Source organism: Peromyscus californicus, unplaced genomic scaffold (assembly GCF_007827085.1).
Source record: "Peromyscus californicus insignis strain IS unplaced genomic scaffold, ASM782708v3 Scaffold_12__1_contigs__length_115047231, whole genome shotgun sequence".
Taxonomy (NCBI): Eukaryota; Metazoa; Chordata; class Mammalia; order Rodentia; family Cricetidae; genus Peromyscus; species Peromyscus californicus.
In genome coordinates, this window is record NW_026294413.1 from 60,249,844 (window position 1) to 60,265,680 (window position 15,837).

The following is a 15,837-nucleotide window of genomic DNA, read 5'->3' on the forward strand; positions in this document are numbered from 1 at the left end:
CCTGCATTCAGTCCCCAGAACCACATAGATCAGTTAGGGGCAGCGACAAATGCTTTAATCCCAGGCCTGGGTCCCTGGAGCTTGCTGGCCAGTCAACCTCGCCTGATTGGTGAGTGTAGGCAGGCCACCTGAGGAATGACAGCTGGGTAAACCCTCGGGCCTCTGTACTCGAACACACGGACACACGCAGAATAAACAAACCAGTGTGAATGGTAAACCCTCTGGCCTCTATACTCACACACATGGACACACACAGAATAAACAAACCAGTGTGAATTCCAACACCTGAGTGGTGGCTTTTCACAAAGGCATGGGAAGTCCCTGCCCTGCTGCCTCTTTTCTTGCCTGACATCGCCCAAGCTCTCCCCTCCCCAGCTCTTCCATTCTCATCCGTTACCATTTACACCCAGTGATTGGTTTTATGGTTCACAGTAACACATTTAAATGCTGATACCTTCAATCATCTGCTTCCAACCATATCTGTCTCCACTTCAAGCTGCACAGCCTATTTTTCGCTATGCTGTTATTATGTTTATTATAATATTTATAATATAATTTATTATATTAATACATACCATATATGTAAAATATTAAGTCTTACAATACTTATATTCTGTTCTGTGCTCTTATTAGCTTTACTGTGCCTCATCAATAAGTTACTACAAAAATAAATTAACTGAAAAACAACCATTACAATAATACAACTAGACAATGTTTTTATACTATCAAGTAGAATAGTTAGACACACACACACACACACACACACACACACATGCTTTATGGTACAGTATCAGTAACACTTGCCATCCGATGGACCACTGCCCAAGTGATGAGCTCTGATGGAGCATCTTTTGTTTCCTTTCTGTATTCAGAGATTCACTCCACTGCCAGTGTCTCTCCTATCTCACACTGGCCTCGTCCTGAACACGGCACTCCCAGTCTTTCTTGCTGCATGCCTTGGCAGTTTTCTCTCCCTGTGAACACATACGTGTATAAGGAAAACTTCCCTGGCTTTTTGGTATGATTTGGGATGTCTCAGTGGAGATACATGAGCATACTTCAGTGTACAGTTGTGAAAAATAAACTCACTTGGTCAAGCATGTGAGCTCACATCTGCAATCCCAGGATTTAGAAGGCTGAGGCAGGAGAATTGCTACCTAGGCCAGCCTGGGATAAAATAAAACAAAAGTGTAAAGATGAACACACTGTGAAACGTTTGCCACATAAACACTTCCATCACCCCCAGAAGTTCCCCTTAGCTCTTTTCTATCCAGTCCCTTTACCGTCCCCTCTCCTGGGCAATCAAGAATCTACCACACCCAGCACTTCGTACAAGGGGTGGGGTTGGGGGAGATACTCGTTTTGTTTTGTTTTGTCTCACAGCACAATGCTCTTAAGGCTGACTCGGGTTGTTGGAGATGTCAGTGGCTCATTAGGTCTCCAATTTTTATCCATTTATAGTTAATGGATTATTTTTTGCTTTTATTGAAAGCTGACTTGAACACTGATGCTACAGCCATACATGTGCAGAGCTCTCTGTATTCATTGTCTTTAGTCTCTCTTTGGTAACTGGAAGTCCAACACCACATTTTTATTTCATGGATCATGCTGTCAGTGTTCCATCTAAAAAGACTTTACAAGACAGATGTGGTAGCGCACGACTGTCAATCCCAGAACTTGGGAAGTGGAGGCAAGACAGTCAGGAGTTCTCAGCCTGACTGGGTCTCATGAGAGCCTGTCTCATCATGAATAAGATAAACAAATAAATGGATAATACCTGTGGGAGGTAAATGTGAGAACATGATACACATGAATGAAGATGTCACAGTGACACTCACTATTTTGTATACTAAAATTTCTTTTCTTTCTTTCTTTCTTTCTTTTTTTTTTTTTTTTTTGGTTTTTCAAGACAGGGTTTCTCTGTGTAGTTTTGGTGCCTGACCTGGATCTCGCTCTGTAGCCCAGGCTGGCCTCAAACTCACAGAGATCCATCTGGCTGTGCCTCCCGAGTGCTGGGATTAAAGATGTGTGCCACCATCGTCTGGCTTAAAATTTCTAATTAAAAACAAAAACTTGCTTTTTAAAAAGACATTAACAAGCCAGGATAGGTGACTCAGTGGGTAAAGGTGCCCGCTGATGACCTGAGCTCTGTCCCTGGGACCTACATAGTGGAAGGAGAGGACTGATTCCCACAGGTTGTCCTCTGACCTCCACACAGATGACATGGGTGTGCACACACACACAGGCACATGCATTTATATATACACACATGCACATTGACACACAGGCACATGCATGTGCATTCATATACACATACACACAGATGTGCACGTGTACACATGCACATAAGTACATATGCACATACATAGGTACACACACACACACACATACAGGCAACACAAATAATAAACGTAATTTAAAAACATGTTAAAGACAATACCAAACACAAGGTCACCTGATTTCTCCCGTGTTGTCCTCTGTAAGTTTTACAGTTTTGCGTTTTATAAATAGTTTCATGTTCTGGTTTAAGTTATTTTTGTGAACGATGTTCCCTGTCTATGTGCAGTAAGTTTTTTTCCCTTTGTCACATAGTGTTCAATGCTCCCACCCATCTATTAGAAAGACTACCCTTTGGTCTGGTGAATTGCCTTGGTCATTGTCAAAGAGCAGTGGACTTTACTTGTACGAAGGTATTCCTAGGTTTTCTGTGGTGTTCACAGGCCCACATGTCCATTCTCTCATATTGCCACTCTGAGTCTTGAGAGAAAGGCTCACACTCAGGTAGGGTGGGCCCTCAACTTTGTCCTTTTCCTCTAGAGTAATGTTGGCTCTTCCGGTCCTGTCTCTCCAGAGTAATCTGAGAATTGTCTTGTTAACAACCACAAAGTAACTTGCTGGCTGGGATCCTTGAGCACTTCATCTGTGCTCAAGAAATCATAGTTGGAGATTGATCCTTGGTAGTCGTGAACCCAACAGAGCTCCAGACCTTAGATCTGCTGCCAGAGATGTGTGGATTCCTTCATATACACTCAGTACACATTTCATTAGATTTAGACCCAAAATAGATATTTTGGTGTTAATGTAGAGAGTGCTCTTCTTTAATTTCCATTTAAATTGTTCATTGCAAGTAATAAGAAAACATGTATGTATTAGATTCAGAACTTTTTAGAATTTTACATTTATTTATTCATGTTTATTGACATTTATTTAGTGTGTGTACTCACACACAAGTGCACACATGTGCACACACATTCACAGGCACCTCAGCACTCATGTGGGGGTCAGAGGACAATTGCAGGAGTCGGTTCTCTCCTTCTGCCATGTTCTGAGGACTGAATCAGTCTATCAGGCTTGGTAAGTGCTTCCATCCACTAAGCCATCTCTCCAGAGCTTAGAATTTTTGGTTCTTCTTTGGGATTTCTTTGTGCAGAGAACCAGGCTGTCCATGAATAAAGACGATCTTCCTTTCGTCCTTTCTGACCTTGGGCTGTTTGTTTCCCTTTCCGTCTGATTGCTAGGACTCTCAGAATGACGTGGAATCCGAGTGCTGAGCGGAGACATCCCTGCTGCCTGTCTGCTCTTCTAGATTCGCTTGTACTTAATTTCTTTTTTATTTATGTTTCAGACCACCAGTTCAAACTCCATCCATACCACATCCACATCTATCTTATTTTTCAGTCATTTATTTTCTGTTTTCAAGACTGTCCTTTTCATGGTTATTTCAGAGAAAGGTGAGCAGCTGAAAAGGGGTGAGCGGAGAAGCATGAGGGAAAACATCCTGTAAACTAGAAAGTACCTCAGGTACGAGCTAGTACCGAAAGGGAAATTGTTTCCCTGTCAACACACTATGCAGGAAACATAGCGCCATGTTAGAGATATTTGTATGGAGGACAGAGAAGGAGCATTTCACTTATAGACAAGAGGATTACCTTCGTTTATGGCAAACTCAAAGAAAGGGTTCCGGAGTATCGCTATTACAATGCATACTCCGGAAGTAAAGGCAAATCAAAGCATCTATGTGAAGTATCATCAGTCCATCACTGACCTTAAAATGCAGATCCTGGAGCCCCACCCCACCTTTGAGGCAGAACTGTTAGGGTGGGGCTGGGATCAGCTGCTTACAAAACCATGTTTCAGAATCCTTTGCCATACAAAGAATGGACTCCGTTAAGAAGTAATGAGTTTGAGGTTTAGTGTTTCATTGAACTGTTAAAAGTTACAAAAAACTAAACAGCGAAGAGTAGATTACAACCCTTGTGCCATTAATGCAAGCTATGAGGGTAGCTACATTGTAGACAGGAGAGCAGATCACTAACATGTTTCCGTGATCACTAATGGGGGATTTTTAAAATACAAATTTGCATGTGATTTCCCTCCAAGAAGAATTTCGATTCATATAAAGGAGTTTTATTCATGCATGTAATCACACAATGTGTGTTGGGCTTCTCCAAGGCTTCAGAGTGACACGTGGATGATGCATGTCTTGTATTCCGAGCAGCTTCACAAGAAGGTCAGCTTCCCTCCTGAAGCTCTGCTCGGAACCCTCAAACTCTTTATCATCAGAAAATCTTCTCTAACAGATTTACCGCAGTTGGGGGTGGGAGGATTTCCACACACAGCAGAAATTATTTGGGTTTTATAAAGTTGAAATGGCAACGGGAGTGCCTCTTCCTCACCCTGCCTTAGTCCTCACTGTTAGCTTGTCCCTTGACACAGAGTCACACGTGCCCAGGGGTCCTCACTCAGCCAGATGCTACAAAGCTACACATGGCTATCAAGCCCATTGCTCGTGTTGGGAAAATAAACGACTTAGGAGCTAGGTAGGATCAGGCATGCTGTCTTAATTAGGGTTTCTATTGCTGTGATGAAACACCGTGACCAAAAAGCAAGTTGGGAAGGAAAGGGTTTCCTCTGTTTATACTTCCCCATCATTGTTTGTCATCGAAGGAAGTCAGGACAAGATCTAAAACAGGGCAGGATCCTGCTGCAGAGGCCAAGGAGGAGTGCTGCTTACTGGCTTGCTCCTCATGGCTTGCTCCGCCTCCTTTCTTATAAATCCCAGGACCACTCACCTAGAGGTGGCACCACCCACAGTGGGCTGAGCCCTCGCCTACTCAATCACTAATTAAGAAAATGCCTTCCAGGCTTGCCTGATCTTATGGAGGCATTTTCTCAATTGAGGTTCCCTCCTTTCAGATGACTTTAGCTTGTGTCAGGTTGACATGAAATTAACCAGTACACATGGTCAATCTCTTGATGGGAGATGACTTGGGACTATCGGAAGTGTTCAGCTATCTAAAAAAAAAATGCTTGTTTGTCTGTGGCCTGCCTGCATGTATGTCTGTGCACCAGATTCCCAGGACTAAAGTTACAGGTTGTTGTGAACTGTCATTTTGGTACTGGGAATCGAACCAGTGTCCTCTAGAAGGTGCAGCCAGTGCTCTTAACTGTTGAGCAATCTCTCCAACACCGAATTATCAGTCTTTAAAAAGTATTGCACACAACTTGGACTGTGTTCCCTTAAATAATTCTAATACACACTCTATAATCCAGCTAATGGAAAATCTTCATTTTCTGGACACATTTCCTGCCTCAAATGTCCTCGAGAAAATACCTGCCTGTGGTAGATTTATGATTGGCAGTCTTTATGGTGTTCCCATTTTCTGGCCATGTCTTCTCTCAACTCTCAACTAACAAATAAATGTGAAACCCATGATGAAATCGGAATACTAGCTTTTGTAACTATCAACAAAAAATCAGCTGAAATGTTGGTGAGAACATTGTTGATGGACATATGGAAACAGACCACTTGAACTACATTGTGTACCTCCTATACAATGTACATCACCCTTAGGGAGCATCCCAACCTGGAGAAGATGCATCTGAATCAAATGGAGCCTGTGGCTTTTGCTCTATGTATAAGAAAGAGGGAGAGGCCAGGCGTCAGTGGTGCACACATTTAATCCCAGCACTAGAGAGGCAGAGCCAGGCGGATCTCTGTGAGTTCAAGGTCAGCCTGGTCTACAGAGCAAGATCCAGGACAGGCACCAAAATTACACAGAGAAACCCTGTCTCTAAAAAAAAAACCAAAAAAAAAAAAAAAAAAAGAAAGAAAGAAAGAAAGGAAGGAAGAAAGAAAGAAAGAAAGAAAGAAAGGAGGTAAGGAAGAGAGAGAAAGAGAGAGGCAAGCATGCTATGAACCATAACACAGAAGCAAAGTAAAAAATATAGAACGTTCTGTAGGATTTGTATTTTACAAATCAAGGACATGGAACTAGTCAAAGTTGAGGCAGGAGAACAGTAGTCACAAGTTGTGTATGACTGTGTTGGACTTTCAAGGGCAAACCAAGCAAGAAGCCAGCATGAGATAAGGATTGGATGAGGGTTGGATTAGCTCTGTGCCTTCTGCTGTGTGAGACACAGCACATTGTTAGCAGGGGTGGAATGTTTGGGACAAAATGAACAAAAGGTTATAGATTCCTGAGAGCCATGGCTGGGGCTGCTTCAAGTTCAGGTGTGGAGGGAACGATGCTGAGTTGTGACTGTGTTGAAGGCTGAGCTTGCTGCTCCCTGACGGCATGATGGCAGACAGATTTCTGCTGTCCCTAACTGCCATCTGCAGAAAGGAACTAGTAACACTTACCTCTCATGGTTACTGAAGGAACTGTAACCATTGGCTGTTCGTGATTCTAGCATAAGAGTGAGGTGCCTATTAGACAATTAGATGAATTAGGCACTCTTCTAAGATGTACTAATAATGAGTAATACTAATTCAGGCCTTATAGAAATATAGGAAATATTTCAGGGGAGAGGAATAATCATTACTCCAATTAACACACTGAAATCCTAAGTAACTTACTGAAGGACAAACAATTACACTCTGTGTTCTTGCTTACTGTACTGTGTGACCCCCCATCAGTGCACTGTGGGTGGAGTATTAAGATAACTGTGTGGGGCACCTAATACCAGACAGTCCCTGCCACTCAAAAATACGAACTGGAGTCAGACAGACCTGAAGCCATATACCCTAAACATGACTTCACTCATGATATTTGTTTCAACCAGGTGTCCCCTGTTTCTAGAATAACAAGCATGGGTTTCTGGATTAGTAATGCCGGTGTAGGTACATAAATGGTTCAATGCTCTGCTGGATCCAAGGGGCTCTCACTGGCCACCATCTTTCAATCCACTACCAAACCTTCAGATTTCTTATACCAAGCCTTGACCCCCAAAGAAAAGACAGACAACCCTAATACATCTCAGGACCACCTTGGAAATTGCAAAGCCCTGGGGAAGGAAAGAACCGTGATGCCCACAGGCCTCTTCTCACTAGCTCATGTGCATCGGAAACAGGCTGTCATTTGTGTTAATTCAAAATATAAGAGAAACAAAAACAGAACAAAATGTTTATTTAGTGTCCTGTTTCTTCCTTGTTTCTAACTTGTCTTCATCTTGCGGGGGCCACTTGGCAATGTTTGTTAGTTATGTATAAGCTGTTGGCCTTTCATTTTACACCTACATGTCTGCTCTTTACGCATCAACTTGCCCAGACATCTTCTGCGCACTAAGCCTACACTGGAGCATGCCAGGGAGTGACTGAACGGTCACAACCGCCTTTGAGCAGCTCAGGCAACAGCTCGTGGAGTCAGGGCAGCTGCTTTTGCCCGGGCAGCAGTGGTCACGCAGTTGTTTCCATATTTTGGTGCGCATTGCCCTTCTTTTACGCAAACGTCCATAGCCAACTGTCACAGGAAAGCATGATTAAAATACATTTGTGACCAGCTGGAAATGGATTGCAGAGACAAGCCAAATGGACAAGACGGAATTGAGAATTTCATACTTTGGTTTAATTCTGCAGAAAGAGAGCTCTTGGACCCCATCCCAGATGAGAGGTCAATTACTCAACTTTCTCAGCCACATTTGAGGATACCTTCTTCAGAAAGCTTTGTCTGTGGTACCAGGAATGGACGCATACCTTCCCATCGACAAGGAGATAGACCCAGAGAAGTGAAATGATTTGCTCATGCTCATAAAGCCAGTGGGCAGGCTGTTCTGAGCTCTGGTCACCCAAGCCCTGGCCACCATTGCTATAACAATGGGGAGAAAGAAGTGTCCTTGAAAGCTTTGTAGGCAGGTGGTATCCCTTGCAGGGGAGAAGCGGGGATCTGAACTTGAACTGCCCTGGCAGGGCCAGCTGTCCACCTGCTTCCTGTGTGAGCTGGACACAGCCTCGGAGATGCTGCTCTGCCACCTTCCACGCCATCTTAAAGCCTCCTGGGCTCTCCTGCTTCGGATGCGAGGACTGTCGTAGCCAGGCCACTGATGCAATCACAAACATCAAAACTGGAGGTGTCGTGTGCTTTTCAACCATGACACACACACACCAGGTGTCAATCGAGGCCTTCTGCTCTCTGACTTTAACTGTTGCCTTCACCACATCCCGTTTGACTGAGGTTGGGTTTCGGGCTTTGAGCACCTCCCCAGGGGCAAACAGGGACCTCCCGGCTCTTGCGAGAGTCTGCATGGGGGTCAAGTATGTTTCCAAGCAGCAAAAGTCTCCTGTCCTCTTTTGGGTAACCCACAAATCGCACACACACACACACACACACACACACACACACACACACACACACACACATACACACACACATATTCACTCACTCACACAGGCAGACTCACACCCTCTTCCCGTCTTTTCTTGGAAGGGAAGTTGTTGTCTTCTGGATGAAGTCAAGCCTCCTGAAACACCAGGATTACATGTGTGCTCTGTCTGCCCTGGTGGACTTCTGCACTTCCTGTCTCCAATCACCCTGAAACTGCAGGGTTAGCCCAAGCCCAGTCACAAAAAAAAAAAAAAATGTTGTCACACAACTACACCTCCTAAATGACTAGTGTGTAGTTGGTCTTCGCTGAGAAGCTGTGTGTTCCCTAAAGACCTGGAAAGTCAGTTGGTCATGAAATGTAAGTACTGGGTCATGACCTGGACTTCCTGTCGGAGTCTTCAAATATTCAATTTTGCTGGTTAAGGGGACATGTTTTCCCAGAAAATTCAAATTTGGCGGCTGACTAGATGGAGGAAAACAACAATGTAGTCATCTGAACAGGGGCAGAAGATGTCCAAGTGTAGAGAAGGTTCTAGAACCTGTTGCTCACTGACTTGTCATTGAGCCTGGAAATGGGGAGCACAGGAAAGACTTGAGTCCCAGCCACTTGGTGTCTTGTCTATTCAGGAACTATTCTTCCCAGGCCCTAAGTACTGTTGTTGTTAGGCAAATTGTTAAGATGGTCTCATAACTTTTCTTCTTGTACAAGAGTATACACTTACTGTTGAAGTGCTCATGGGATATAGGAAATTATATGAGAAAAAATAAAAGTCCTATGAAGTCCTACTGTCTGAAGTAAATGATATTAACATTCTAGAAATATCTTTGGGACAGTGTTTTGCATTAACAGCCACATGTACACAGTCTTAAAATTTTCTGTTTTTTTTCCCTTCACATCTTTATTTTGTTCTTTTTAAAAAAAAACTGCATTCTTGCCCCATCAATAATCAAAATAACAAGGAAAACATTATGTATTCATTTTGCTGCCTGAATTTGGGTCTTTCCCACATCTGCTAAGATTCTTCACCAAAGAACAATCTTGACCATGATCTCACTTCTACACAAAATTTCCAATTACTGGGCAACTATGATTGGCCTTCAATGCCCACCATACTACCTGTCAGTTTGTCCTATATGGCATCTTACCCAAAAATTCTAGCTGCAGAGCACCCTGTTAGACATGATCAAATAAAATCTCACCATTGACAGAGGAGCCCATGGGCCCAGGGAGGAAGGGGGACTTCCCAGTGACATAGTGGCCCACTGGCAAAGTAAGACTAAAACCCAGACCACCAGACATGGGATCAGTCTCATGTAAGATCAAGATGGCTCCTCTACCCAGACTCCTGTCCCTGAGAAACTAGGACCCATGCCAGGTGATGTCTATGTCCTGAACATAGTCATTTTCCTTTTCTGGGTCACTGAGAAAAAGATGGATACCAGCTTAGCTCTTTCAGCCTCTTCTCCCACGCTCTGATGTGGAGAGCTGCACTGTCACGTATTCCTAACCAGAAGGAGGTTGGGTGCAGGGACCCGGGGTTTGTGATCTCTTGTCACTGTCGGCTGCATACTCTCCTACAGGATGGGGCTGCTGAGCAGCAAGAGGCAGGCCGGCGAGAAAGGCAAGGGCTGGAGCCCCGTGAAGGTCCACGCCCAGAGCAAGGCTCCCCCGCCCCTGCCACCCCTGGTAAGTCATCAGCCCCCTCCAGGAAAGAGTCTAAGGCACAGGCACCCCCTAAACCAGCCCCTTTGACTCTTTCATTTCATTTCCTGCTTGGTCACAAATCTATTAATTTGGGGACAATTGTAACCATGCCTGGACCGATGTCCTGCCCTGTCTGTGGGCATTACCAAGATTCCAGCAGAGACCTGATAGGAGCAGAGACTGCCAGTTCCCTTTCATAGATGAGCCCTGGCCTTTCTTCTGACTGTGTCCAAGTGTCACTGTGTCTGAGTTCACACAGTGAGATGTTTATTGACTGAATGAACACAGTGAGATGTTTATTGAGCGAATGAATGAATGAGAATATGGGCAAATTCAAACTTAGACAGGTCAAGTTGTTTCCCTGAAGTGACATACTAATCAGTAGAAACCTAGAACTTAACTTTTAAAAGCTGTGCAATGGATACTAACTTTAGAAAGATGATGATTCCTTACTATCACACTCACCAGAGATATAGAATCGTCTCTCCTGAGCCCCTTAGCTACATTCTCTGTTGCTGTAATAAAACACTGTGATTGAAACAACTCCAAGAGGAGTTTATTGGGGCCTCGGTTCCAGGGTGATAGGAGTCCACGGGTCCAGCACAGTGTTTGTGAGATTTAACCACACTGGTGCATGGTAGATATAGCTCATTATACATTGTTCTGTCATGGATTGTAAGGGCTAGTCCCATGACAAAAAAAATGCTTTATGTGTGACTACTATTGTACTAGGCATATGCTCATGCTGTGTCCTGGTACAAATGAACAGAAGTCAACCCTTGGGATAGACACTAGTGAATATTGATTGAGTTTTTGGGAAACACAATTTTAAGATATTTTTCTTTGCCAATAAATAACTGTCTGCAACGTCTTCTTTAATGGTAGAGCCAGAATTTTAATGAAGGTGACAGTGTTTTTTCCCCTTTGAAGCTGTGGTAACTTCATACATGGTCAAAGCAAGGATGGCAGGTGGCCTGGGGTGACTGGTGCTCCAAGGAGTTGACAGTGTATACAGAATTTATCTAAGTATCCCTGTACAGTGGCCACTGTCCTTCCTTGGAGTGGGTCCCCACAGGTTACCTAGCCAACTGGTTCTCCAGTTCCTCAGTCTACCTTTGCTGCGCACTGCTCACTAACTCTGTTTTTCTGCCCAAGGTTGTCTTCAACCACCTCGCCCCTCCGTCTCCTAACCAGCACCCAGATCAAGGTAGGAATGGGGCACTGGGGCATCTCTCCAGGCCACATCTTGTGTTAGAGCCAGAGCAGTTGGGGTGGGCCCTATAGGGCTGGAAAGGAGTAGGGGAGGTTGGGAGCTTAAGAACCTCTCTGTGAGCCGCAAAGGAGACCAAGGAAAGAGTTACGGGAGTGTATCCGCACTGTGGAGGCCTGGCTTGCAGACTCTAGCCCCCAGACTCAAAGGGCAGCAGGACTGCTGTGTCCTTTCCTCTCAGCACAAGGTCTGGTCCATGTGGAGGACAACGTCTTGCCTGCCTCTTTCCATGTCCAGTCTCCACCGGAAACCCTCTAGTCACACGTGCTTCCTCCTTCATCCCAGACTCCACCCTATGGTGGTCACATAATGAATGAGCCTCCTCTTGGGCCAGGACTCGGGCTTTGAGGACTCCCTGGATGGGGCCTCATTCAGAACTGGCCTCCATAGCATCCCCGTCACCCGTCCACACCAGCCATCCCTTCACTCACTCACAGAGGACGCGGAGCTGGCAGCACACAGACCGCTGTGTTCCAGGACAGGGGAAGATGTCACAGTGGGTAACACACCTCTCCTGTCCTGAGAGGGACCAGCTTGTTACCTTTATGAGCAAAGTGCTGAAACTTGTGTCCCTTACCTGGCTAAGGACACCATCTTTCCCATCAGACAGGTGATCCCTCACTTTCTAGCAGGGGGATGTCTCCTCTTCAGAATGGAAGCTCCGGAGAAGGAAGTAACTGAGCCTTTGGCACAAGTTTGGGAGTATCAACACTGCCAGGGACCCCCTGTCATTCATGCCAAACCTCCTCCTCCCAAGGGAAGGTCCCAGCCTCAGGCCATACCACTCATTCAAGACAACGTTAGGTCCTCTGCAAGCTACAAGTCTCCAAGAGATTCTGCCAGGTGTTCAGGGGTCCCTGGTGCCAAACCGGGATCATTTGAAAGGTGGTCCTCCATGCTCCCGAGCCTTCTGCTGCCTCAGGGCCTCCAGCATGTCAACAGCCCTCCAAGAGAGGCACAGAGCCAGGAGGGACAAGTGCTGAGAGCCACTGGGAAGCTCTGGGCACAAACGCCGTGGAGAGAGCAGGAATAGAGTGGTTACATGACCTCTGGGATAGAGGCTGGGAAAGGATGCTGAGGGGAGGCACCAGAGGCAGGCTGGATGCAGGATCCCAGACTTGGGCTTAAAGCCCTCTGAGGGCTGGCGATGGCTGCCTCCATGTAGCTGCCCTCCCAAATCTTTGCCCAGGCCTGAGGTCTGAAAGGAAGATGATCTAGGCAATGAGAGCCAGCCTACTCCTAGATTGGACATGGGTCTAGGCGTCCCTTCCTGAGAATTCCCCCTTTCTTGTTGAAAGAGTAGCCTCACGTGGCTTCCCTGCCACTAATCCTCCGAGGAGTTGGAAGATGGCTTGCACCACACAGTCCCCCAGACCTCCACCTCTGTCGTGGGCCACAGTGGTAGCCATCTTTCCCTTGTTCTTTTCAGAGGAGCATTTTGTGGTGGCCCTGTTTGACTACGCGGCCGTGAATGACAGGGACCTGCAGGTGCTGAAGGGGGAGAAGCTCCAGGTCTTGAAGAGGTAAATTTCTAGAAAACTGCCCCCTGTCAGCACAGGACACCGCCCCATTGTCCACCTCCCTCATTCACCTACCACATCCCCGGGGGACCCCTTGAGGGTCTTCTCCGTTGTCACACCCACTCCTGTCGCCCAGTATTGTCTCCAGTTTGAGCCATTGTCCTCCCCTCCAGGCCTTTCTGGCCGGGTTGTTTCTCCTTCCAGCCTTCCGCTCTGCTGTTAAAATCTAACACGAAGCCCCTCTGGACCCCACATAGGAACTCCATTTTGGCTTATTTCCTGTGTTCTTTCTCAGGACACCCTCCAATGTCTGCCCGTGCTCTCCCTGTCCCTCTCCCTTCCTCCACCCTTTAAGCCTACGTCATGGAACCTCGAGGTCTGGTTTGTTCCTGAAGTTCTGCAGTGGGTTTGAGCTGAACCTGTAAGGGCCCTGACCTTTGACCCTACATAGGTTTCCAGGTCCTCCCTTGTCAGCAGCCCTCCTGGTTTTGTTTTCTTAGACCCAACTCATTCCATAGTTTTGGATACTTCCCACCCATTAAGATGGGGGCTGCTTAGTAGAGGACATGGTCCTCAGGCCAGTCACGCTGTCCAGACAAATCTCCCTTCCTACTCTGCACCAGGACCCCTCCTGTCTGTCACACGCTCAGCACAGTGGAATGGCCACTCACACAGCACCTCCTTACCACCAGACTGTCCGTCCGTCTCTGCCATCCTGTCTCCTACCAGAGTGGGATCTGTTGGGGATGCTGGGAGCTGCCCAAAACATCTTGGGGGAGCCTCTGTCATGTTTCTGTCTCCCCCTCTTCCCCCTAGCACTGGAGACTGGTGGTTGGCCAGGTCACTCATCACCGGAAGAGAAGGCTATGTGCCCAGCAACTTTGTGGCCCCAGTGGAAACTCTGGAAGTAGAAAAGTAGGTGGATAAATTGCCTCAAGCCAGAGGTGGCAGGGCTGCTCCAGCCACTCTGAGTATGGCAGGGCCAGGAAGTGAGCTAATGGCGGCTGTTGATGAGGGGCTGGGAGTCATAGGTTCTGGATATCTTCTAACACTCTGAGGGATGCCAAGGGAGTCTGTCTTCCCATCTGAAAGAAGAGCCACCTGCTTCCTGGCTTCTCTGGATGTGGCGATCCCAATGTCTGGTCCCCTCCAGAATCCGCAGCGAGGCTCTACGTCCTGCAACCACTCCCCACCACCTCTAGGGACCGTTCCCAGAGGGCTTCTTCAGCATTCTCATCACCAGCTTCCAAGGTCCACCTGGGCCACTCACCTACTCCCTCACGTGGTGCAGAGACATGGGCACGCACCATCTCACGGTGGTGATACCTCCTTCCCTTCCCTTCCCACACCCCATGGGCCCTGGGTCTTTCTCCAGAACCATGTTGGATTAGTTATGTCTTTTGTCACTATTAACAAAAATATAGTTTAAGGGAGGATTTATTTTGGCTCATGGTTTTAAGAGAGTACAGTCCATCGTGGTGGGAAACAGAGTTCATGGTGGTAGGAATGTACATCTCGGGACCGCTCACATCTCACTGGGCCAGGAATTCGCCAGAGCTCCAGCAGGGAAGCTGAGCTGGCCTGTCACCTCAAGTGCCACCCCCGTGGCCTCCAATTAGACCTCATGTCTCAAAGGTTCCACAACCTTCCAAAACGGCACCACTAGCTGGGACCACATACCCAAACACACGAGCCTGGAGAGAGCATTTTACATCTGACCACAAGTAACAAAAGCCCCATGCTGAAGAGAGGGGACTTGGGAGAAATCCAGGCCCAGAAAGCCCCCAGCAGTACCGTTATTCACTCAGATGGCAGGAAAATGTCAACCTCATGACTACATCTGATGCAGGGGGAGGATAGTGGATCAGGTGTGATTTTTGCAGTCTGACACTAATAGAGGTCACCTAACCGATGTTCTCACTTCGTTCAGGGAAAACGTGAGCCTGGAGGATGATGGGAGATGGGATGGAATGGGGTTGCAGGGACTTATGGGCATTTAACTGAACGAGATGTGAGGAACATCTCAGGATTGACTTGGGGGGTGTCACCAACTCTGAGGCTCACCCACTCTTGCTGTTTTCCAGATGGTTCTTCAGGACCATCAGCCGGAAGGATGCCGAGAGGCAGCTGCTGGCTCCGATGAACAAGGCTGGAGCCTTCCTCATCAGAGAGAGTGAGAGCAATAAAGGTGAGTCCGGTAACCTCACCATCCCACTTGCTGTGCGTGGTCCTGGGGAGCCCCCACTGAGGCCTCAATCTGGAGTGAGAGGGATTCCCGATGCCTTCTGTCCTGTGTCCCTGCCTGGGAGCTGGCTTTGAGGCTGTCCACACCCGCTGTTCTCCTGGCCTCAAGACTGATACCACTGGGACCTGGATGGCAGAGGGAATGGAAAGCCCTAGGCCGCAGTGGTCATAAACTAGTGAAGTGAGGCAGACAGGGGTTGAGAAAGGAAAGGTACCATATAGCTCTCAGTCCCCGGCCACATTTTAGAATCAAAGAGTCAAGAAGCTCAGAGAATCTTTAAAAAGCATCTTGGGCAGAGGCTGGCAGGTCTCAGGAGGCTGGGAAGTGGCCTGTGTCCATCTGTAGATGGGCCAATGCCTGGTGAATTAGAAGCTGCCAGGCGTGGTGGCGCACGCCTTTAATCCCAGCCCGTGGGAAGCAGAGGCAGGTGGATCTTTGTGAGTTCGAGGCCAGCCTGGTCTACAAAACAAGTTCCAGGATAGCCAGGGCTGTTA

General features: G+C 46.9%; 1 protein-coding gene across 1 annotated transcript in view; it reads left to right on the forward strand.

The window, feature by feature from the left end:
• Blk (BLK proto-oncogene, Src family tyrosine kinase) overlaps window positions 1-15,837 on the forward strand; it is a 45,776-nt gene that overhangs the window by 18,664 nt on the left and 11,275 nt on the right. The window contains exons 2-6 of the mRNA XM_052734252.1: window positions 10,185-10,290; window positions 11,464-11,515; window positions 13,008-13,101; window positions 13,915-14,013; window positions 15,183-15,286. Of these exons, the coding sequence (XP_052590212.1) occupies window positions 10,186-10,290; window positions 11,464-11,515; window positions 13,008-13,101; window positions 13,915-14,013; window positions 15,183-15,286 (454 nt within the window). The 5' untranslated portion in view covers window position 10,185. The remainder of the gene's footprint in view (window positions 1-10,184; window positions 10,291-11,463; window positions 11,516-13,007; window positions 13,102-13,914; window positions 14,014-15,182; window positions 15,287-15,837) is intronic.